We start from the raw sequence: 25,777 nt of genomic DNA, 5'->3' as shown, positions 1-25,777 counted from the left end.
GATTCCACTCATAGGAGGTCTTAGAATAGTTAAATTCATAGAGATGGAAAGCAGAATGATGGTTACCAGGGGCTGCAGGAACAGGAATGGGGAATTACTGTTAAATTGGTACAGAGTTTCAGTTTGGGATGATGAAAAGTTCTGCAGATGGATAGTGGTAACAGTCGCAATAATAATGCGAACCCCGGGCCGCCGCAGCGGAGGGTGCGCACTTAACCGCTTGCGCCACTGGGCAGGCCCAGGGACCTTATTCTCTTGCTTTGCCTTATGGTTGAAATGTTTGTGGAATGAATGCATGAATGAGCAAAGGAAAGCTCCCTGCTGCTTTCAGCTGAAGTTCTCAGCTTAGCCCAGAGGTGCTTCACCATCAGACTCCTACCAGTTCCTCTGACCTGGTCTCTACCTTGACAAAAGTACTTGGGGTTCCCCAAGCAGACATGCTCTTCCAAGTGCCTTCTGCTGATACTTGCAGTTCTTGCACTTTTAGTTGTCTGCTTTCTTGAATTATTAGACTTTGTATTAACAGCATCTGTAAGCACAGGCTTATGCATAGTAGACAAGATAAATGACTGAAATGACTGAGGAGTAAATTTTCATAAGGCCCCAGCGTCCTTCCTTATATGCCTCGTGAATCTTCCTCTATTATCTCAAGTCCTCCTGGGCCAGAAACCTCACTCAGCTTTATCAGCCTGGATCCAGCTCCCACCCTGCATCTTCGGGCGATAAAAGCGTTTATCACTTCTGACTTGAGGTCTGAACCTGCTTTGGCTTGGCCGGCATCCCTCAGCTTGCCCATCTCAGCCACCAGTAGAGTAGAATGGAGAGTCCAGAAAGTCCTAGGGGGTCTTTGAGCGTGTCTGCGGACATCGGCCTGCCCGTCCACTCAGCCACCCGCCTACGTTTTTACGGAGAATCTACAGTGTAAGGCTCTGTGAGGTATCCACATTGGGATTTATTGCACGTACACGTCTTAGAGCTTCTGAATATTCATGAGGGAAGCAGAAAGGCCAATGTTAAAGGAGGGAGAAATAGTAATTCATAAATATTAATCAAGGCAGGCCACATGCTCCAAGGAAGGCTATGAATGTTAACGAGAGGATGACGTCTGGGTCCCGCGCGCGCCAGTTGGGCGGGTGCCCGAGCGCGGGCGCGGCCCCGGGAGCCCGGGCACGAGCGAGGGGAACTGGGCGGAGGGGCGGGTGGAGGAGGGGAGCAGAGCCGGGCGCCGGCGGAGCTGCGGGGGGAGCGCTCGCTGGCTCGCAGCTGCCATTGCCGCTGCGCTGCGCTCCGGCCACTCGCCGCGGCCCGTGGATGGGGGTGTCCAGCTGAGCCCCGTGATCCGCCTCCCTCCACCAGGACTTTGCACAGGTGCCGTCGCGGGGGGCGACCTTAGTCCGGACCGTCCCACCGCCGTGGGTAGGGGTTGGACGGGGGTGGTGAAAGAGGCCCTGCGACTTGGGATGCTCCGCAGACAGGTCTGGGGGCACCGCAACTCCGGCACCCCCAACCTGTCCCATTCTGGAATCGGAAAGGAAGAGCCCGGAGGCCGTCGCCCTCCTGCCCAGCCCTTCACGGGAGCGCACCGGGGACGCAGCGTCCGGGGCCGGGAAATGTGGGATGATGGGCACTTCAAGCATCATTAGAGCCTCGGCCCCCCAGGCCTGGCGTGTGTGTGTGTGTGTGTGTGTGTGTGTGTGTGTGTGTGTGTGTGTGTGTGATGGGAGGCGGCGCGGTCTGGGGCTGGGGGAGGCAGAGAACGCCACCGGATGGTGCTGGAGCAGTGGGTCGGTACCTCCTCCCAGGACCATTATCTGGTCTGGTCACCCTTAAAAGCCCCAGAATCATTCATGCTCCTAAGAACCTGACCCCGCACCCCGCCCATGCCCCTCCCCAGGACCGTGCATTCCTGCAGTGTCAGAACCGCTGGCAGCTGCTGCAGACGCTGGGAGAGCGATTGGTTTACCACGGAACAGGTCGGAGAAAGGACGTGTGGTGGTGGTGGGGGCTCGCTGCCCTCCTGGGGGCCCGGGGCCTCTGGAACTCGGGGGCGCAACGCTTGGCCGAGCCCCAAAGGGGTATTATCACAGCCCTCTCCTCTTCTTTCTTGCCTATCCCTTCTCTCCTCGCGCCTCGGCACCCCTGAGCCCCCTCCCACTCCCATATCCCGATCTTGTTTCGGCAAAAGGGCTGTGGAGCGTGTGTGCGGCCTGCGGGATGAGCCCAGCTTTCTTGGAGCCCCAGCTATTGTGCTGCTTGGAGGAGCCTTTCTTTACCCCCAACAGTCCGGGGAAAGGGGGTGGGGAGGAGGGGGGGTGTGAGATGAGGGTGAATGGAGCAGCAGGAGGAGGGGTAAGGGGGATAAGCAGAATCACAAAGGGGTTGCTGACTTATAGGCAATGAAATACTGTCAAAATGTGATGCTGGCACAAACATGTCCATACAGTGGGTTTTGCTGAGGAGCAGTGAGAAAACTGAAGGTGGATCGGTGGAGGGCAGGTTTTAGGGATGAATATTGAGATAGGGGGCCATAGAATCAATTGATCTATGAGACAAGTAATGGGAAGAAGGGGGACATGGAGTGAGGCCTCTGTGGAGGTACAGAGGCCCAGCAGGGGGAGGCACGGTGAATTCTCTACTGCTCTGCTCCATGCTGCTCAGCTCAGCAAAGCAGGGACTGGTAATTTGTACCGCAGCCCCACGCTGCGGCTAGTGCATCATTGTGCTACAGGAGAGGGTTATGTGTTTCCTACTGGGTCTCTGTTAAGCTCCGAGCCTTCTTTTATTTCCAAATTACACCATTTATTGGGAACCAAAATAAATGGAATAGATTATAGAACATAATCAAACTATACTTTTGCACTCTGTTCTGTGATAAAGAGAAAAAGACAAGACAACCCTCCTATGATTTCTTCTTTCTGCTATTTTTTGTGTATTTCTAAAAAACTGATTTGGAAGTATAGAGAAAGAGGATAAACTATCACTTGTATTAACCCTAGCTTTTAAGGGGAGGGGGCCTCTGAGATGAGCTGTGAATGAAGACAGGGGCAAGCTTGCCAGGATGCAAGAGTCGGACATTTCAGTTGGGGGGCAAAGGCACACCACCGAGAGAGAAGATGAAAAGAAAATGAGCTAAAAGAAGGAGAGAAGGGGATACCATTTCAAGAAGGGCTGCCAGTCCCAACCCAGAGACCCCTCTTTGAGGCCATGGTAGGGCCGGTGAGAATGCTTGGCTCTCATCTCCTCTGCCACAGCCTGGGGTCTTTCTACAGATGCTGGGCTCAGTCTGGGTGCTGAGTAACTTCCGATTCCCTGCACAGGCTTTCAGTTTTAGCTTCATCTCCAGCTAGTCATTCATGCAGAGCTTCTTGCCTCCTGGGTAGTGAGTTGATGAAAAGAAATCAGGCTATATTATGGATTGTTCAAATAATCATGTTTCTGAACTCTAGAGCTGTGATATCCATTTCTTTTTTTATAATCTTCTAGATAAATCCATCTTCTCTAGAGCCTACCTGGGCTGAGGGTAGGTGCTTTCAGCGTAATCTTCCTGTTGCCAACACTCAAAACTCAGTGTTAGTCCTAGATTCTGGTTGGATTGCCCTCTTGTTGCTGGTTAATAGTATAGATTGTGCCATTTCAAATAAGTACTTCCGTTGGCATCACCTACTCATTGCAGCTCCCCCTTCTCTCCTGGAGAAGAGCACAAAGTTAAAGGAAGTGTGAATATGTGAAACATCCGCTGCTTAGCTTTCATGTCTCTCTGAAATGGGCCCAGTGGTCCAGGAGGCTCTGACCGAATGAATTGAAAATAGCAGGAGTGCTTTAGTAAAAAAGATGACAAAATTCATTCAGCAATAGTTCTCTCATGTAATAAGCGTGAGAGAACTATTTGAAGCACCCCACGTAGGCTGTCATGGCATGGATTGTTTTACTTGAGGCACTCTCACCCCATATTTCCATGGAACTAAATTATCCTTATTTTCCTAAAATCATTGACATTTATCGGACACTATGTATTCTACACATTGTGCTTAGCACTTCAAAGATTACCTCATTTATTCCACAAAATAACCTTCAATGTATCTTAAACTTCATTATATGGATGAGGAAACTGAGGCACAAAGGGACTGATAATTTGCCCACAAAGAGTTTCACAGCTAGGAAGTGATAGGACCAGCGCGGGAACCTGGAGTCCAGGCTCTTAACTACCCCAGAGTCCTGCCTCAGTCAACACAAATCCCTGGTCTGTAAGATCTTCCTTACTCTCTAATGTGCTCTGTGATCTTTTCTAAACTCACTTTTTTGGCACTCAGGGATTCCTAATCCTTTTTGTGCTATGAGCCCCTTTGGCAATGTAGAGAAACCTATGGGATCCTTCTCCGAATATGTTAAATGCATAAAATAAAATATAGTTATATTCAAATTATATATTCAGTTATATTCCATAGACCCTAGGTTAGCAACTCTTGACTGGCAATTAGTTGTGTATTGCTTTATAGCTGTGCTGTCCAATATGGTAGTCACATGTGGCTACTGGGCACTTGAAATGTGGCTGGTCTAAATGGAGACGTACTGTGAATGTAAAATACACACTGGATTTCCAAGACTTGGTATGAAAAAAGAATGTAAAGTGTCTCGTTAATATTTTAAAATATGGATTACATTTTGAAATGGTAATATTTTGGATATATTGGATTAAGTAAAATACATTATTAAAATATACTATTACAATTAAAATTATTAATTTAATAAGTTATTAAAATTAACTTCCCAAGGTATTAGCTCTATACCAACACCGTCATTTTAACAAATGAGGAAATCAGCACCCACAATGCTTGTCACTCAGCCAGACATTGGCAGATCCTTTGGCTCCTGTGTTCTTTCCGAGATATCACACTGCTTTTATATCTTTTGTATTCCAAGGTCCTGTCATGTTGCCTTTGCAAACCATAAATACTCAGAATATGTTTTGATGTGATGTGATGGTAACTGACTTAAACCCAGTACAATCCCAGTAAGAACCGTCCAGGTCCTCACCTGGCGTGTCCTTTGTCTCGCTTACTTAAGAGTTTTCGTTTTGTAGGTAGAGATAGAGAATAGCACCCTTAGGTCAACCCCCGTGGTTTTTGCTGTCTGTTTGATTCATCACACAGACAGGAGAGGAAAGTTTGGTTGCCTTTCTGTGTTACAGGGAAGGAAGTTGAGTATGCAGAGAAGGGTGTGATAGACAATAATGCTTGTGCTGCCTGAAATTGAAAATGAGGAACTGTGTGTGGGGGACGGAAGATCGTTTTTCAGTGAGCACACATTGATTCATCACCTAGCCTCAGGGCCATGTGTGCTAGGAGCCATGGAGGATATCCAGAGGACGTCTGAGCCCTCGAGGAATTTAAATTAAAATTGGGGAAGGGTTTGGATGTACATAGAGATGGATAAATCAGAGTTGAAGGCAGTGTATGAAGAGGGCCTGGAGCTGTTGGGAAATGAGGGGAGGCCTGAGTGTGCAGCCTTCCAGGTTGCAGTGCCCAAGATGGGTATGGAATCTGGCTTTGGAGCACCTAGGTAGTTGGGTCTGTCTCTTAGAGGATCATAGATCACATAATCCATTCCTCTAGTCCCAGACGTAAGCTCTGTGTCTGGGAAAAACTCAGGTGCTTGTTTGAAAGTCTCTATTAGTGTTCTGTTAGTCTATTATTTATTGATGAGGGCAGTAATATCCAGGTCCATGAATCCCTATCCAAAAACCCTTGGGGCCAGGGGTGTTTTGGAATTTAGATTATCTCAAAATTTGAAAGGCAGTAAGAGAGTGCATATTCTGCATATCATCCCCTGGGGGCTGGAGTAGCAATCTCTATAATTTAAAAATATAATATTTCTGCAGCAAAACACACTAAATAGGATAAATTAAAACCATTAGCAGCTTTATATTCATGTAGATCAGGTTTAGTTGCAAATGAGTTTAGGTCAGGTCAGGTTTTGCCACCAAATATGTTATGAAAAACTTCCAGTTTTCAGAGCACATGGTTAAGGATGTGGACCTACGGTGGTAATAATAATAATAACAACAGGGAACATATACTGAACAACATTGATGTTTATTATCTGCCAGGCCCTGTTCTAAGCACTTCCTATGTTTACTCCTTTAACTCATATGACAACCCTTTGAAGTAGGTCCTGATATTATTTCTGTCTTGGGAAGAATAAAAGGAATCACAGAAAAGTTAAGTAACTTAATAAGGTCACAGCTGGTAAGGAGCAGAACAGGATGCAAACCCAGGCAGTCTGGTCTAGGGGCTGCATACTTACCCACTACGCTCTCTTTTTGGAGCAGGGAATTGGAAGCAGGTGTGTCTCCAAAGTTTCCTCTGTTTAGGTCAGTATTATTCACACTGACAGTGATATTTGAACTCCTTAAGTGCATAACAGTGAGGAAGTGCAGAAGCCATGAATGCCGTAAAGAGGAATCTTTGTTTTTAGAGGGATACAGACTAATGGAATATGTGACTATGGTTCCTCAGCAGAGCTGACACAAAAGCCCTGTCCAAACTCACATTATCTTATTCATTTCTTCTAGATAAGCGAATCCTGAAAGTTGCTGTTGTTCTATTGCTGTGCAAGAATGGAGGCCCCATTGGTGAGTTTGGATGAAGAGTTTGAGGACCTTCGGCCCTGTTGCTCAGAGGATACGGAGGAGAAGCCGCAGTGTTTCTATGGCTCATCTCCCCACCATCTGGAGGATCCCTCCCTCTCTGAGCTTGAGAATTTTTCTTCTGAAATAATCAGCTTCAAGTCTATGGAAGACCTTGTGAATGAATTTGATGAGAAGCTCAATGTCTGCTTTCGGAACTACAATGCCAAGACCGAGAACCTAGCTCCCGTGAAGAACCAGTTCCAGATCCAAGAGGAGGAGGAGACCCTGCAGGACGAGGAGTAAGAAGTCTTAATTCCCCTCTCTTGCATCAGACAAGAACCCTGTAGTCTGGGGTTCCTTGACATAGAACTAGTTTTTGTCTATGGGCTCATGGCATATTACTTATATTTTTACGTCAGTGGGCAGTGCCCTGGTAATTGCTGACATTGTTCTATTATGTCGCTTTACAGTCATCTGTAGAGCCTTCCTAAAATTGGAACCTTAAAGGATTTTTAGGAAATAGAACAGTTTTCCTAGATATAAAATAGAATTTCAGGGGCATGGTAAATTTAGGGGTCTATTTTCAGCTTTCTTTATATCAGTGGTAATCCACGCCAGTATTAGAAATAAGGACCAGAAAATAAGTTAACTGTGATGGAGGAATCTATGTCATTGGAACAATTTGCTTCAAGAAACACCAGAATTATGAAAATCTCCAAATTGTTTACAACCCCTCAGGACTGGAAAATTATCTACAGATGTTAAGCTATGTCCCAATAAGAAAGCATACAAGTTGGATTGAGAGCCCAGGGAATCACCCTGGACAAAATAAAGGTGATAACTTGGTGAAGTGGCTTTTGAGTCTTCAGATTCCCTGTGTCACTTACTAGCTACCTTCTAGGGCTTAACAGTAGTCAAGAAAAGGAATTTGAGAAAAGTGCTGTTCAAGGAGGGAGTAGAAAGAGAAGAAGGGGGTAATTTGTTATATAAATTAAAGAAGGGCGTTTTGGGAATTCAGTAAAAATAGGCATGAATTCCCTAAAGAGATAAAATATGCATCAATTGTTCTTTAGGAATCACACAATAAATGTCAAATAGTTGGCCATGGAAGTTTGGAGCAACTGTGATTTTTGTTTCTCTTTTTATGGACTCTAGTGGGAGAGTTGCACACAAATTAAGTGGGGTAAAAGGCATGTCGTAGAGGATTGAACCTGACCATATTTGGGAGATAGTTGCTTGTTTGAAGACTACTAAGACTATATCTCTGTGAATACGTGGCTATATATCTGTCTGTCTTACTTTTATATCCCTGCTATCTAAGACAGTGCTTGGTGTGTAGTAAGGGATCAAGCAATATTTTTTGAATGAAATATTGAATACTGAACGAATAGTATGAGCAATAATAGCTAACCTCATAAGTACATGTAATGTATTTCGAGACCCACACCATTTCCTTCTTTCTCTTTAATTAATGCTAGCCTGATAGAGAATATTTCACTCTGCTGACCAGTACGATAACTGTGGGCTGTATGTTTCAATTCACTTTTAAGTTTCAAACTAATTCTTTTCAGATCCTGAGCTTGTTATAATTTGGTTAACTCCTTTAAATCAAAAAAGAATGGCTCTGGGGCTTTATTATACAGAGTATTTTTTCACTCTAGGTCATTGCCTGGTGCAATGAACTAGAAATACAAAGACTATGAATTCTAATTTTCATGCTTTCTCTAACTTGCTGTGTGACCTTGGGCTAGTCACTTAACTCTAGTTGACTGCGTGGGTCCTCATCTTTGAAACCTCCAGAGCTCAATCTTGATGAAGCAGATCTAAGGACTTGCAAAGAACCTAATTTCTTACCTCACTCAGGCTGTGCACTGAAAATGACATTTTAAGATGTGTCCAATTCCTTTTGTGTCCAACAAATCATTTCTCCCCTATGTATCCCCCCCATCCCCACCTTCTACCTCATTAAGGATGAAGGCCCAGTGAGCAAGTTCTTATTCTCTTTTAGCACATTAGTGGAGACCACTCAATGTTAATTACCGTCAAGTGGGATTATTGGTGTTATCCTGATTTTTCTGACTTGCCCGCCTCATTGACTGCCTCAGTTAAAAGACCAAAGTTTGAATAATTCCTTAGAGATAAAGTATGATTTGGAGGAATCTGGGAAGAGAGAAATTGACACTGCACTTTCTAGGCATTCAGCATATATAAAGCTTTACAACTTAAAATAAAGCTTAGAATTAAATTACATACTTTGTTTTATAGACACCTATCCAGATATTTCAACTGTAAAATTATGATGGGGTAAAGGAAAAAAATAATTTAATATCTACCCTGGTTGTGATTCTCCTGAGCATAGCTTGTAGTAAACTTGCTTAGGTTTATTATTAGAGGGATATTTCATCCACAAATGAATTGAAAGTGTTTTGGGTGGGTTAGAGCTAAGTAATAGAAGCTTAAAACAAAAGCAATGAAATTCTTGGTCAAACTAACCTCCTTAAAGATAGCACAAATCATGAAGCAAGTGCAGTGATTCCCTTTGAAATTTTGATTTCTTTAGTTCTCATTTGGAACTATTTGGCTATTGGGGAACTGGCTGAGATATCAACTTATCTCTGATTTGTTAGGGTGTGGAAGTTCCAGGCATTAAAAGAAAGCCAAATATGAATATACATTTCTTGTTGTTTTTTTTTTTTAAAGATTTTATTTATTTATTTATTTCCCCCCCAAAGCCCAGTAGATAGTTGTCTGTCATAGCTGCACATCCTTCTAGTTGCTGTATGTGGGACACGGCCTCAGCATGGCCGGAGAAGTGGTGCGTTGGTGCGCGCCCGGGATCCGAACCAGGGCCACCAGCAGCAGAGCGCGCGCACTTAACCCCTAAGCCACGGGGCTGGCCCACATTTCTTGTTTTTAAATTTAGAAAATATTCCAGAATCTCTTTGCATATGTGTGATCACCTTTTCCTTTGTCATCAGACAATGAGAGATCAGACCTGGAAGCCAGAGCTTCATAGGGGACACTACAAGATGGAAATGAGCAATCCTCACCCCATATCCTGCCTCACTGGGGCCCCTATCAGCCCTCCTTCCAGTACCCTGGAGACAGAGGGCCAAACATGTGAGAGCAATGACAGTTTCGTGTTCTTCAGATAGAATTATTGGGTTAAAAGTGATGTTAAAAATCAAATCCACACAATAAATAAATGGTGTGTACTCAGCCATACTTTAAGTTGAAGACAAGTAAGTACCAAATAATCAGACAGGGAAAGCTGACAGATAACTGATTTTTAGGAAAGTTAATTCTCTTCTTAGAGGTTCAGTTTTCCCATATAGAAGGCAGCGATAGTATTAATAGTATTCTATGTAAGCATTTGAAAGAATCTAGAAGGTTGTTCAAAGTTATTAAGGAATTCATAATTCCAAAGTATTAACTGCAAAAATATACTCATGTTAACACACATCTAAGTGTGGATATTGGCATAACGGGACACAAAACACTGGACAAGGGCAGTAACCAGCCTAGAGGGGATTAAGGGAAATGTTACCAAGTTGGAATTCTAATAAGCCCTTTAAGCTGTCTACCATATTGTCAGGAATAGGTATAAAGAGGTGTGTGTGTGTGTGTGTGTATGTGTGTGTGTGTAGCAGGATTAATGTAGCCTTGATGGCTATGTTGCCAGTTCCAGACCCAGATTTTTGTATATGTGTCTTGTCACAATCCATTCTATCTGGTTTGCTCATCCTCTGCCAGCATCCTTTTCCAAATCCTAGCCCTCTGTGGTGAAAGATAGTTTGGTCAATTCTACAGGCATCTAAGCCCAAGCTATAAAGTGTGTACATGAAAAGCCTTTTCTGGTATTCTAGGGACTGAGAGAGCTAATTGAATCTCGGGTGCTATGGCAGCATAACAAACAGGAACTGTGGCAACCTGTTTAATCTTAGTTCTTTGATAAAAGATATAGTAGGTAGCTTTCAAAGTCTCCTTTCCCAAGATAAGAGTAAACAGCAGGATGTGTCTCAGGGAAGTGGAATTTTACCTCTTCTACCTCAGGGTATCTATAAAAGGGAATATGTCCATTCCCAAGGCCCCTGCTTATGAGGGGATGGATGGCATCTCTGGGAGAAAAGCCCTTTCCATTCTCTTCCTCACAGAAAGCTTTGTGTTTTCCCTCCCACCACCAGCTCTTCATTCCTGTGGCTGCCTGCCTGCCAGTGTTCTGCCTTTGCCTTCCATTTCCCCTGGTCTGGAGATCTAGACAGAAAGCAGTCATGCACCCCGCTGCCCCTGCCTCTCCTCCTTTTGTATATTATTGAAGCACAATGTCCAGAATAACGTAGTTACAGTGTTTCCACGCAGAGCCAGTTTCTGAACTGCTGTTCTAGGTCGTGATTTGGAACTCGGTATATTGTTTTGATGCCCACACCAATGGCAATCATAAAATTCATAAAGAATTGGAATAGATAAGTGGTTAGGAATATAGGCTCTGTGGCTGTATTTCATGGATTCAAATCCCACCTCTATCATTACTGGCTGTGTGACATTAGACTAGTTAATTAACTTCTCTATGTTTCTGTTTTTTCTCATTAGTATCTGCCTTATAGAGTTGTTGTGAGAAAGGAATGAATTAATCCACATAAAGGGTTTAGAATAGTACCTCGCTTATAGTGAGTGCTCAGCAAGTGTTGGCTGCTATTGTTATTATTGTTAAATGGGTCCCGAATAAGTATAGGAAGAGGATGCAAGTGATTACAAAGAGATGAGAGTGGCTCTGTCTTAAAGGTTGTTTATGAACCTCAAAGGATAACAAGTATGTCAGAAAGGAGAAAGAAAACTTGGACAAAACATGAAAAAATGAGGATGGCTTGAAATCCCGAGGAGATAAAAGTTTAGGGAATTGTTACTAAAAACTTGAATTAGAAGATGAAATCCCGAGTATGTCAGTGAAGGCTCAGATGAGAAAAGTTGCCACTCTCTAAACGATTTGAGAGAGTCCCCAGTTGTCACTTTACACTGGAAGTAGTCACTTTACACTGGACAACTGGATGTAAACGTTTTCAAGGTCATTGGAAAGTGTGCAGTCCACTAAAGGTCCCAGCTTCCGTTCTGCCTAGGATAGGTAGGCTCCTGCCTATTTTGGGCTTTGCCGAATTTCATTTTTCCAGGTACTTGCTGCAGGGACAAGTCCGAAGGTCAGTGCCTGCATGCTAGTTGTTCGCTCTCGCAGCAGAGAACGGACTACAGTGATGCAGGGAGAAGTTGTCCGCTGGCTTTTCTAGAGGGTGTGGTGCTTGAAGTTTGTCTTGGAGATAGCAAATCATATTTGCCTCTGGGCTTTAGCATGCTAATGAGACTTGGATTTAGAAGTAGGCTGGATTAATGAAGCTCTAATAGTGCCTGATGGAGATTGGATTATCACCCATGCTTAAGAAGTAGACTCTGAAATCCTGCTGAATAGATGTCTAATGGACACTTGATGAGTTTTCTCAAAGTGCTTTCTTGTAATTGTAGGGAAATAATGAGTAAGTGGATAATCCAAGCACTGCCATTAAATTCTGTTTTCTTGAGTTCCTTTTATTTGTTTGATCACCAATTGTATGCATTGTGCACTAGGAAAATCTCTTTACTCATATACCTGTTTATCATATATTGTTCCTGATTTTATATATGTTAGGAGCACTCCCCTCCCTCATTTTATGTATCTGATTTCAAGTGTCTGATATCTGTGTGTGTGTGTATATATATGTATATGATCTTGTGTGTGTGTATATATATATCATCTTGATATATATATGTAATTTGCACTTATCTTTTCAGCCTCTTACACTATATTTTGTCAAGCTTTGAATTTGACCAATATGTATGCATATTTGCTTATTTTTAAATAGCTATTTCCTTATATTAGTATATCTAAATAAAATTTACCTTCTTACATCTTGGCTTCATAGATATCACTCATGTTTGATATGCATAGGCACCTGAAGGAGATTGTATAGAGCTTTCATTTCTCCTTATCTAATATAACTCAAGTGCCACTGGCTTCCATGGGTGGTGTTATTTTAGGAGCTTGGTTTACTGATTTACATTAATCTCTTGGTATTGACTAATTTATTCATTTTCTTGTGTGTAAGAGTTTGTGACGTCAGGATTTTCCCCAACTCCCTCCCCTTTTTTCCCCAAAGAAATCTTTCTGAAATAAGAGAGTTAAGTGACAAGAATTGTAGAAAAACTCTTATAAGGTACATATCTGAATTTTAAAAAGAAATGTAATAAAGGGAGCCTCATTTTCCCCAAATAAAAATTAATTGTGTAGACAGAGAGTATTTATTGGTTCCTTTCATATATTTGCCTTAGAGTGTCCATGATGGAGATACGGTACCCTTAGACTCTACATTGCTAGAGGGCAGGATTGTGTCACCCATGGGCTTGCTAGAACAGTTTGAGTGATAAGTTAGCATTAACATCATTGGCATTATCCCCTTACCTAGAATAGATGTCAAGGAGTTAATTCTTGACCATTTAGATTGCAGGCCTCTGAAAGTGAAATGCATATAAAGTAGATGATGACCTTGATGTTAATGAGATTCAGCCAGAGAATCTGCCCAGATCTATCCCTCTCTCTCTAACTCTTCTCTGCCCATAGGAAAGGAAACATGGGCATTTCTTAGGTCCATGAGACATGAGCTATTTGGTTGAGGGGCGGATTTATTTTCAGAGGCAATTTGTTTATTGCCAGAGATGGTTTGATCTTAGACTCTACCGTTTGTGTCTCAATGGTGAGAAATTCCTCTTTTCTTAAACAGACACCTTTCACACGGAAGCTCCTGGCCGGGTTCCATTCTCTAGGTTCTTTCTCTCCTGGTAGTGCCTCTAATTCAGTTTTTAAGCTGCTTTGCTCCTGCATACTGGAAGGCAGATGATCTCAGCCTGGCACACACAGAAGCCTCTCTCCTCCCCTGGCCCAGCTCTTCCTTCCTCCAGCCGGGGCCAGGCCACAGATGTGTGCTAATGAGAGCTTCTCTTTGTTTACAGGGTTTGGGATGCTCTGACAGACAATTACATCCCTTCACTCTCAGAAGACTGGAGGGACCCAAACATCGAGGCTCTGAATGGCAACAGCTCTGACACTGAGGTAACTCTCTGGGGCCCCCTGCTTAATAAGACTTGAGAAGATGTGGATTCCAGTTAGAAAAACATTCAGTGACTCAACAGTCTTCCCCATTATGTAGTGAAGCTCAGCAATAGCTCAAAATCATTGCTAGGAAGGTAGGAGTTGTGGAGGAGGTGAAAAATAAGATGGGGGGTGGGGGACATCCAGTGTATATAAGGTGATTGGAATGATTATCTGTAAAAAATGTAAATGCAGATAACCTCTGTTGCTGATCTGTGTACAACAAGCAAAATAAGGTGGTCTGAAATAAGAGGAGGAGAGTGACTATCACAGGCTTCTTTTGTGTTCAAATAATGATGGTTAAAAAAATGAAGTTTTCCCATCTAAAATGAACAGTTCAGTCCCATCAAAAACAGTGCTGAGAGCAAGTGCTGACAGTTCTGTGGCAAGTTCAGGGTCTGGCTAATGGCCAGAGATGGGGCCCAGATGTTAGTGCAGTGGCCACACAGTGGGGAGGAATTCTTTATGAAACTCAAAAACAAGACCTTTATGTGGCTGGACCTGAGTCACATTTTGTGGTTACTGATGCCAAAGAAGAGAGTAGCCTAAGGACATCTGAAAAAATAAAGAGAATACTTAATTCGAGTTGTTTTACGTAGTCTATGGGAAGTGACCTTTCAGAAGATCTAAATTGCCCTTCCTCGCTGAATCTACATGTAGCAAGGTGAATCGTTTAATGGCTCTGTCCATGCTAAAAGCCAATTTCTGCCTTGCTTGGTTTTCTAGTTTCAGCTGTAAAGGAAATTTGACAATTTGTTATCAGGAAGGGCTGTCACAGCTCTGTGGGCTCAGCAAATGAGGGAAGGGGTGGATCTAATCTCCCCAGGGCTCCAGAATTGAGTCCAAGTAAAAGAGCAAGAGGCAGATGTCCCTTACTGGGTGATACTTCTGCAGATCACTGCCCAAAATAGCAAAGCAAAGACATCAGCAGTTGGCTGATTTGTTGAAAAGGTGGCTGTATATCCTTGTTAACTCTTCTAATAATTAGCAATCAAAAATACTCACAACCTCAAGGCTTCATTGACTGGGGCGGGTAAGGTGGTGACTTTGAGACTAAGAGCTTTGCTACAAGGCTACTTAGCATAGATGTAGGAGACTGTCTCAGGTCCTGTTTTGAACTCCCGACTGCTTATTTTCTCTTGCAATGCTTATAGGTGTGGTGTTTGGTACTTACACAAAATGCAAAGGAGAAGGAGGCAATAATGTAAAAAATCTGGTTACTGAAATTAAATCAGGTCCATCATGGTACAAAAAGCAGATTTTGCTTTATCTCTTTTGCCACCTTTCCAACTCATTTTGTGGATTAAGTCAAGGGATATATAAGATACCCTGACCTTCAAAAGGACTCTAATTTATCCTCATTTGCAGATTTCCCTCAAGAGGGTTAATATTTCAGGGCAAATTGAATGACCCTGAGAAGGATGATCTTGAGCTCTGTTCCTTGTAGAGTTTCTTCCATCTAACCCATGGGAAAAGGACAGCGTAGCAAAAGTGGATGGATTAAGGCTGCTTTATTTCATCCTCTTTTATTATCTGGATTCATTATAGTAGAAGCTCTTTTAACTGACCTCAGATTCAACGACTTGCTAGATTAATCAGTGCTCAGTATTCCTTCTGTAAAACACACTGACCGAATGCCCTTGGCATGCTGAGTGCACATAGCTGGCAGGCCTCTCTCTCGCAAGCCCTCTCATCTCTTCTACTTAAGTGGTTCATTGCCAAGAATCAGTTGTATTTGTTCCCAAACCTGTTCATGCTTGTCCTTGTGACTGTAACTAACTAATTTAATTAAATATTATAGAAACTATTGAATTATGACCACAAAGAGGGTCATTTTTGCTTTTTTAAACTCAAAGTAACCCATGTACAAAGTTTTAAAAGTCATATAATACTTTAAAAATAATATCACACTTAAAAAAAACCCAGCAGCCCCCTGACTTGTCATTCCCTACTCCATAGAAGCAACCACTTTTATTTCTTTTAGCATTTCTTTTGGCATATATCTCTAATTTTCTAAATAACACATTTATATTGCTATTTCTTTGATTATTTAAAATTAACACTTTTGTTTGTTATCTATTAACTTTGTATTATGGAAGATAAGATTTAATTCTTTTACACCACCTCAAATACACTTAGCCTTCCCCCTTCTAATATAAGGTTGTCACCCCTTTATAGTTAAAACAATATTAAATATATACCCTACTGTAACTACATAAATTCTATAAGAATATTTCCTCTCTTGTACAACTTTTTGTTTAATCTGGAGTGAAAAATTACCTTGTTTTTTCATTTGCTTAGTTTCCCGTATGTTTAACATTAGTTCAACTCCAAACTCCGAGTGAACTGTCAATGTCACAACATGGGTAAAAAAAAATCAGATATTCTATCAATTCAGTTGTTTTTTTTTCTTGAAAATATCTAAACTAGTACCTCCCTCTTTCTGCTATAGGCTAGTATGGATATACTCTATATCTGGTGCACAGCTTTTGTCCTGGGAATTTCCTTCACCTTCATCCTGGGGACACTTGCCACTTTCTCTCGTCTCTGATGGCCATATTTTTATCTTTCTGGGTATATTCCCTTGTTTTGGTGAGAAAAAAAAAATTCGGTATATTCTTGAGAAAGGATACAGAGGAATATGTTTTTTAGAATATGTGGAATGTCTTTATTCCCCTGTCATATACTTAATTGCAAGTTTGACTTGATAGTTATTCTAGGTTGCAAAATTTTTTACTCAGAATTCTGAAGGCATTGTTCTCTCATCTTTTAGCTTTCCGTTGCTATTGAGAAGCCCCTCTGATTCTGTCTTTTATATGTGACTCTCTTTCAATTCTTTCTAGAAGCTTTTAGGATATTCTCTTTTTCTTTTCTCATTTGAAATTTACAGTAATGTACCTTATAGTGAGTTTTTTTTTTTCATTCATTATACGTTATACTCAGTGAGCCCTTTCAAACTGGAAGCTCATGACTTTAAATTGTGGCATGTTTTCTTGTGTTATTTCTCTGAAGATTAATTATTTCTATTTTCTGCCTCTACTGAGATGATTATATAGTTTTCTCTTTTATTATGTTAATATGATAAATCACATGAATTGATTTTCAAATATTAAATCTACCTTGCATTCTTGAGATAAACCCAACTTGGTCATGATGTATTATCCTTTTATTTCATTTTATTTTTGGTTTTCTTTTTTTCTCACAGCTTTATTGAAGCATAATTGGCATAGGGTAAATGACACATATTAAAGTGTGCAATTCGATAAGTTTTGCCATGTGTATACATCTATGAAACCATCACCACAATCAAGATATTGAACATATCCATCTCTCCTCTTTCTCACTCCTTAATCTCCAGGCAACAACCACCTGCTTTCTGTCACTGTAGATTAGTTTGCTGTTTCTACAATTTTATATAAATGGAAACATGCAGCATGTACTCTTTTTTGTCTGGCTTTTTAAACTCAGTGTAGTTATTTAGATATTCACCCATGTTGTTGCATATATCAACAGTTCCTTCCTTTTTATTACTGAGTAGTGCTCCATTATATAGACAGACTATAATTTGCTTATTTGTTCACTTGTTGATGGACATTTGAGTTGTTTCCAGTTTTTGAATATTGCAAATAAAGCTGCTAAGAATATTCTTGTGTAAGTTTTATTGTGGACATATGTCTCCATTTCTCTTGGGTAAAAATTTGTGAGTGGAATGTCTGGGTCATATGGTAAGTGTATGTTTCACTTTTTTTTTTTTTTAGCTGAGGAAGATTAGCCCTGAACTACTATCTGTGCCAATCTTCCTCTATTTTGTGTGTGGGTCACCGCCACAGCATGGCTGATGAGTGATATAGGTCTGCGCCCAGGGTCCAAATCTGCGAACCCAGGCCGCCAAAGCGGAGCACACCGAACTTAACCACTACACCACAGGGCTGGCTCGTTTCAGTTTTTAAGGAACTGCCAAGCTGTTTTCCAATTTGAGAGTTCCAATTATTTCACTTCCTCACCAACACTTGTTATGGACAGTCTTTTTTGTTTTCTTCTCCCCAAAGCTCCAGTGCATGGTTGTAGATCCTAGTTGTAAGTCCTTCTAGTTCTTCTATGTGAGCCACCGCCACCACATGGCAACTGACAGACAAGTGGTGTGGTTCTGCAACTGGGAAGCAAACCTGGGCCACCGAAGCGGTGAGAGCACTGAGCTTTAATCATTAGGCCATCAGGGCTGGCTCTGGACAGTCTATTTAATTTTAGACCTTCTAGTGGGTGTATAGTAGTATCTTATTTTGGTTTTAATTTACATTTCCCTAATGACATATGATGTTGAGCATCTTTTCACGTGCTTATTTACAACTTACGTATCTTCTTTGGTGAAGTGCCTGTTCAAATCTTTTCCCCATTTTCTTAATGGGTTGTGTGTATTCTTATTATTGAGTTGTAAGAGTTCCTTCTGTTAAAAGATCAAGAGGCATATTAAATCTTTAAGAGTTTATTTGAGCAAAAATCAGTTTGAATTGGGCAGCGCCAAACTGGAAGTGGTTAGGATCATTCCACCTACAGGAGCTAGAGGAAAGACTTTTAAGAGAAGAGACGGAAGCAAAGCAAGGAAATTATTTGATTGGCTATAGTTTAAGTGGCTGCATTATTTGGGAAGCACTAGTTGGCTGTTTGTGATTGATTATCCTTTGGTTTGAATTCTTAACCTTGAGGCATGAGAGGCCTAGGTTTTGGTTCCCTTAGTAGGCTACTAAGGCATTAAAGCCACCTCAGTCTAATGGGCTACTTGTTTAAGTAACAATATGTTCTAGATATACGTCCTTTGTCTGACATATGTTTTACAAATATTTTCTTCTTGTCTATGGATTGCCTTTTAACTTTCTTAGCATTATCTTTTGAAGATCAAAGGTTTTTTAAATGTGATGAAGTCCAATTTATTGATTTTTTTTTCTTTTTATAGTTTGTATTTCTTGTGTTGTATTTAAGAAATCACCAAACGCAGGGTCACTAAGATTTTTTCTTAAGTCTTCTAGAAGTTTTATAGTTTTAGCTCTTATATGGTTTATGATCCATTTCAAGTTAGTTTCTGTATATGGTGTGAGGTAAGGGTTAAGGTTAGTTTTTTGTGTGTATGGCTATCCAGTTGTTCTAGTGCTATTCATTGGAAATATTATCCTTTCTCTATTATCTTGGCATTGTTATTGAAAATCAATTGACCATATTTGTGTGGATATATTTCTGAATTCTCTATTCTGTTCATTGATATATGTGTCCCTCTTTATGCCAGTACCAGGCTGTATTGATTACCGTAGCTTTATAACAATTTTGATATAACGTAGTATAAGTCTTCCAACTTTGTTCTTTTTTTCAAAGTTGTTTTGGTTATTTTAGGTCCTTTCCATTTCCATATGAATTTTGGAAACAGCTGATCAATTTCTACAAAAAAGCTTGCTGGAAATTCAACTGTGATTGTGTTAAATCTATAGATCAATTTGTATATGTGGATCAATTTATTACCTTAAAGTGGTGAATTACACTAATTGATTTTCAAATTATTAAATCAGCCTTTCATTCTTAAGATAAATTCCACTTAGACACAATTTATTATCTTTTTTATATAATGTGGAATTTGATTTGCTAATATTTATTAAGGATTTTTGCATCTATGTTCATGAGGAATCTTTTTCTGTAATTTTCTTTTAAAGTCATAAAATGTATTGGGAATTTTTTCTTCCTCTATTTTCTGAAAGAGTTTGTATTAGATTGGTATTATTTCTTCCTTAAATGTTTGATAGACTATACCAGTCAAACAATCTGGAACATTGTTTTCTCCATGGAAGGTTTTTAATTACAGACTCAATTTCTTTAGTAGAACAGGGCTATTCAGATTTTCTATTTCTTCCTGAGTTGGTTTTGGTAAATCATATTTTTCAAGGAATTTGTTCATTTAATCTAAGTCATTGGCTGTATTGACAACAAAGTTGTTTATAATATTCTCTTATTCTTTTTTTTTTTTTTGTGAGGAAGATCAGCCCTGAACTAACATCTGCCAGTCCTGCTTTTTTTCCTGAGGAAGACTGGCCCTGGGATAACATCCATGCCCATCTTCCTCCACTTTATATGGGATACTGCCACAGCATGGCTTGACAAGGGGTGCCTCGGTGCACACCCGGGATCTGAACCCCGGGCCACCGCAGCGGAGCACATGCACTTAACCGCTATGCCACTGGGCTGGCCCCTCTCTTATTCTTTTGATGTCTGTAAAATCTATAGTGATGTCCCCTTTTTTATTACTGATATTGTTAGTTTTTGTTTTCTCTCTCCCTCACCCTTCTCTCTCATCAGTCTGTGTATGGGTTTGTCACTTTTATTAATCTTTCTGGAGAACTACTTTTGGTTTCTTTTTTTCTCTATCGTTTGTTTATTTTCTAATTTATTGATTTCTTCCCTTAACTTTGTTTTTACCTTTCTTGTTTTTACTAGGGGTTTACTTCACCCTTCATTTTTTAAAACTTCTTAAGGTGGGAGCTTAGATCAGATTTTAAACATTTTTTAAAATAACTGTTTTAGTCCATTTGGGCTGCTATAACAAAACGCCAAAGACTGGGTAGCTTATAAGAAACAGAAATATATTTCTCAAATTTTTAGAGGCTGGAAGTCTAAAATCAGGATGCCAGCATGGTGGAGTTCCAAGCTGGAAGAGGGCTTGCAGACTGTCAACTTCTGGCTGTGTCCTCACATGGTACAAGGGGGCTCAGGAGCTCTGTAGAGTCTCTTTTATAAGATCACTGATCCCATTCATGAGGGCTCCACCCTCATGACCTAAGCACCTTCAAGGCCACACCTCCTAATATCATCACATTAGGATTTCAACCTATGAATTTTGGGAGGACACAAGCATTTAGACTATAACAATAACATAAGCATCTTAAAACAGTAAAATTTCCTTTAAGCATTGCCTTAACTAAATCCCACAATTTTGATATGGTGTGTTTTCATTATCATTCAGTTCAAAATATTTTTAAATTTTCTCTTGTAATTTCTTCTTTGATTCATGGGTTATTTAGAAATATGTTGCTTAATTTCAAAGTGTTTGGGGGATTTTACACCTATCATTTTGTCATTGATTTCTAATTTAATTTTGTCAGAGAACATGATCTGTACAAATTCAGTCTTTTGAAATATATTGAGACTCATATACGGCTCAGCATCTCGTGCATCTTAGTAAATGTACTATGTGCCATTAAAAAGAATGTGTATTCTGCAGTTGTTGATTGTAATGTTCTGTGAAGGTCAACTAGATTAAGTTGGTTTACAATATTGTTAAATTCTTCTGTATCCTAACTGATTTTTTTGTCTATTTATTCTATCAATTACCATGAGAGGAGTGTTAAAAATCTCTAGTTATTATTGTGGATTTGTCTATTTCTTTCTTTAGTTCTGTTAGCTGTTGTTTTGTATATTTCAAAGCTCTATTATTAAGTTCATACATTTTTAGTATTCTTATATCTTCCTGATTAATTGACCCTTTTATCATTATGAAATATCCCTCTTTATCTCTGGTAATGCTCCTTGTCTTGAAATCTACTTTATCTGATATGAATTTAGCCACAACAGTTTTCTTATGCATACTGTTGGTTAGGTATATATTTTTTCAATCCTTTTAGTTTTCATCTATTTGTGTCTTTATATTTAAAGTGTGTCTTTTACAGGTAGCATATAGTTGGGTCTTTTATATTCAGTCTGACAGTGACTATCTATGCTTTTTTGGTTTATTGTGTTTAGTTCATTTGCTTACTGTTTAGTTCATTAACATTTAATGTAACATTAATAGTTTGTGTTTAGGTGTACCATCTTGCATTTCTATCTGTCCCTGTTTTTATTGTTGTTCTTCTGTTCCACCTTCCCTACCTTCTTTTGAGTTAATCAAATATTTTTTGGTATTCCATTTTATTTCTTCCATTAGATTTTTGGATTTTTAGCTATACCTCTCCTTTTTTTTTTTTTTTTTTTTTTTTTTTTTTTTAGTGTCTGCTCTAGGGATTACACTCTGCATTATTAAGTTATCATAGTCCATTTAGGCTTGTGCAACTTCACATAAAATGTAAAACACTTTCAACTGTATAAGTCTATTCCCTCCATCCTTCGTGCTATTGTTGTCATATATTTTACTTCAATCCACATTTTATACCCCATAATACAAAGTTATTATTTTCACTTTAGACAGTTAGTTGTCTTTTAAAGAAATTAAGAAGAAAAAAAGATACTTTTTTATATTTACCCACGTATTTTCCATTTCTGGTATTCTTTATTCCTTCCTGTAGATCTGATTTTTCCATCAATTCCTTTCAGGCCAAAAAACTTTCTATAGTATTTCTTGTAGTGTAAGTCCACAGGTGACAGATTCTCTCAGCTTTCATTTATTTCATGTTTTCCCCCTCTTTCAAGGATCACAGACTTGCACTGCCTGTGTCCAGTGCCAGAAAACAATTGGCTCACAGATTTTTTTCAGACTTATAGTTGTTCGTGGCAGGAGGGTTAAGTCCAGTATTAGTTACTCTGTCATGGCTGAAAGAGGCCATCTCTTCTGTTCTTGCTCTTCAGAATTCCTTTTATTCAAGTGTTTGAGTTAAACCACTCTCCTGATTTTTTCCCCTCCCATTTTCTATCTACTTATTTTGTTTTACTCTCTAGGTGATTTTGTCAAACTTATCTTCAATTCTTCTATTGAAAATATTACTAAATTTTACTATCATATTCTTAATTTCTAAGAACTCTTTCTTGTTTTTTGATTAATTGTAGTACATGGGTCTTGTTTCAAGGAAGCACTGTTTTCTGTTATCCCTCAGAGGGCAGTAATGATAGTCTCTTGGAAGCAGTTTCTTCTGCCCTTGATATTGCTTTTGGTTTCCCTTTTCTGTATATTTGTTTTAGCCCCATCTTTCACGTTGGGGATTGTCCTCAAATGCCTGACAATTCTTGGGTATATTTTCATATTTAAAAATGAGGCTAGAAGGCTGAGCTCTTTCTGTGGGGTCAGGGCTTTTCTCCTGCTGGACCACACTGCAGAGTGATCAGTAAGGACCTAGTCATTTTGTTTGGAGACCCCAAAAATTGGCATGCATCTATAGGTCTTTTTTCCTAGGCAGTGTCCCAGAAATGTATTGACCACAAAGTGGAGTCTTCCAATGTCTTGCTTGAGGAGAATATGCCTGGCTGCCAGCCTCCTTGGAGCCTCGTCAGGGAAGGAGGCTGGGGGGCTCTGGTAAGTATGTAGATTTTCACTTAATCCCTCTTTTTTTGGTAAGATCCCTCACCCCGACTTTCAGGTGGCCTGGTGTCTCTAAGTCCAGAGCCTCTCTAGCTCAGACTTTCCAGAGTGAAATCTCCAGTTGCCTTTCTACATGGGAAGGGAGAAGAGACTAAGGGTCTAACTGCTCCTGATGAAGAATCCTGACAAATCTTTCTCTTTTCAGCCCCACCTCACACTGCCACCTGAAATCTCTGATTCCTGAGCCTTTCAAGATCTTCATTGTGGATCCACTTACTTTTGGAAGTTCCTCCCACAGGGTTTATCTCTAGTTTGCTAGGTCAGCGTCTGCTTTCTGGCATCTCTTTTGCTATTGTCTTTTCTCTAGTTCATTTTGTCCCTGTGTAATATTCTTTTTTTGATCCCTTTGCTCTCACTTTAGTAGGATTTCAGGAGAAAGAGGAGATAAATGTGTGTGCTCAATCTCCTATGTACCTTCCTTCTACTATAAAAAAACAGAAACAGGAAATCACTTTAAAAATTGTATTATGATGTGGATGATGCAAGAAAGACTATGTGAAACTCTACTCAGAGGCCCGTCATAGAAGAAAAGGCCTTGGTTTTACATTAGGAGCTTAGTGAATAAATAAATGTACAGTTATATTTTTAGGTCAAAATAATATGCTTGAGCTATGTATTTATATATGTATGTATGTATTATTATTATTATTCACAATTATCTACTTTTATTGGGTTTTTCAATTAATTAAACTATTCTGTTCCTGACTGTGATGTAAAAGACAGCCTTTTTTGTCCCTATAACTTTAATTAATAGCACATGGTGGTTGTCTTGGACAAGGGGAAATGGAAGTCCAGGGCACTAAGTTACCTCTTTCTGTTTTCCAGGTGACTTAGCAGGTAAGTGGTCTCTGGAGGTGGGACTGAATATAGGGGGTGATAGTTCTACCTTCAGTCCTCTCTTTTTCATTTGTTCATTAATTCTTTTAACAAATATCTGTTGGCCACTTGCTGTTTGCTGTGCTCTGGTACATCTCACTGTGGGGATACAGAGGCATTGACTTAACCACACAAAAGTTTCCTGGTTGTTCACAGGCGTAAAAGGGTATAGTGGCCCTTTCTTGGGCTGGATACACATTGGTGATTTTTTTTTTCTTGTTTCTACTTTTTGACTGGAGGTGAAAATGTATCTTTGTTGTCTTAATTTTGGTCAAGAAAGCAACCATTCATGTAAAACAATCATGGTAAGGGGAGGGAGATGTTGTGCAGTAGATATTCCCTTTCCTTTGAGTGAAATCATCTGGAATGCTTTAACAAAGGACACTGGTTAATAGTCATTATTGTACATAAGGACTCATTGTAGTTTTAATCCTCACTCAGACTACCGTGTAGCAAGATTTACCAGTGTTACAGGCTCCAGGGAAGGTTCTCTGCATTTATTTTCAAGCTTTAGGCTACCGTGTTACAGCCCTAAAGGCACACCCTTCACCAAAAGCAGGAGGAAGAAACAGCTTGCTGAATAGTATGGCCAGACTGGATCTAGGTCTTTGTTTCACAATTCTGGGAAGAGGTGACTCGAAGAATGATTTTTCTTGGAAGAACCATAGTTCACTTCAATAGTATGAAAACAACTTGCAGTTTTAGTCTACAAAGAAATTCAGCCCAAAATGACCTGGCATTGTTTTTGGCTTTAGCCTTCCCATTTTTACAGCCTTCCCACTGCCACACAAGAGGCTAATAGAACTCCCTGTGGCAATTTCTGTGCTATGTCATATATTGGGAATAAGAGATCCATATACCTTTCCATATACATAAGTGTATGTGTGTGTGTGTTTATATATATGTAGATATGTATGTGTGTGTGTATCCATATATATATATCCATATATAGACATACACACATCTATATGCATATACTCTTATCCATATACATAAGTGCTGTCATTTTTCAAAAATCTTTCTCTTTCTCCCAGTTAGTTCACGTCCAGCTTTCCATTCTCTGCACAAGATATTATCCTGGTAACGAAGTGAAGGTAGGGAGTCTACAAATGACATTTGTAAGGAAAGAGGGCTTGTTGAGAAGTGACAGAAGCTATTGGAGCAGAACAGAGTCTGGTAGGATTGAGAGAAAATGTGGGACCAGCCTGAAGAGTGAGGAAGGATGAGAGGAGCAGAACCAAAAGCTAGAAAGGGAGGAGAAAAGGCAGAGACAGGGTGGATGTGGTGAAAGCAGTGTAGGGAATAATCCACATGTAGAAGAGGGAATGAGCCAGGACTTTCTGGGAATACTTTGCATATGCTTCTCCTTTTATTTTATTTTTTAGTGGCAGATTTCTGAGGTCTGAGAAAATATGGGGTAGGTATAGCTCCCACACTGCTAGGAGCTCACGGTAACTTTCACAAGCTTATAATTGACTTTCAAATCTCTTTTTACCCAAGCCTGACAAGTTAGATCTGTAGGCTCTGTGCCAGAGAGGGGGAGAGGAGAGAAAGCTCTAAGAGTCATTCATGCCATTGCCCAAGTTCCCAAATGTTTGAACAGCAAGAAAGATCTTCCCTAAAAGCTCCCTCCCTGCCTTCAACCAGGTGTTCAGAGAGAGAACTTTGGGAAGGGAGACAGTGTAGTTGAAAGACGCAATATTAACAGTCAGTGAGGTAAACCGACTAAAATTGGCTACATTTCAGAAAATGTAAACATTTCATTTTTAAAATAGACCTA

General features: G+C 40.2%; 1 protein-coding gene across 5 annotated transcripts in view; it reads left to right on the top strand.

Moving 5' to 3' along the window:
• The first annotated feature begins 1,240 nt into the window (after positions 1-1,240).
• The window catches only part of FEZ1 (fasciculation and elongation protein zeta 1), a 40,953-nt gene continuing 16,416 nt past the window's right edge, over positions 1,241-25,777 (top strand). The window contains exons 1-4 of one of the 5 annotated variants that reach the window (XM_087433888.1): positions 1,241-1,368; positions 6,572-6,927; positions 13,661-13,760; positions 23,267-23,721. In XM_087433888.1, coding sequence (XP_087290014.1) covers positions 6,617-6,927; positions 13,661-13,760; positions 23,267-23,305 — 450 coding nt within the window. In that variant the 5' untranslated portion in view covers positions 1,241-1,368; positions 6,572-6,616 and the 3' untranslated portion in view covers positions 23,306-23,721. Of the gene's footprint in view, positions 1,369-1,942; positions 1,974-6,571; positions 6,932-13,660; positions 13,761-23,266; positions 23,722-25,777 lie in introns of those variants that run through there. The other 4 variants (XM_014793758.2, XM_004438430.2, XM_087433887.1 and 1 more) reach the window with 4 other exon arrangements.

Source organism: Ceratotherium simum, chromosome 7 (assembly GCF_057802395.1).
Source record: "Ceratotherium simum simum isolate JZ-2026a chromosome 7, ASM5780239v1, whole genome shotgun sequence".
Taxonomy (NCBI): Eukaryota; Metazoa; Chordata; class Mammalia; order Perissodactyla; family Rhinocerotidae; genus Ceratotherium; species Ceratotherium simum.
The sequence above is the reverse complement of the archived record's forward strand: the minus strand, read 5'-3'. Positions and strand labels throughout refer to the sequence as shown.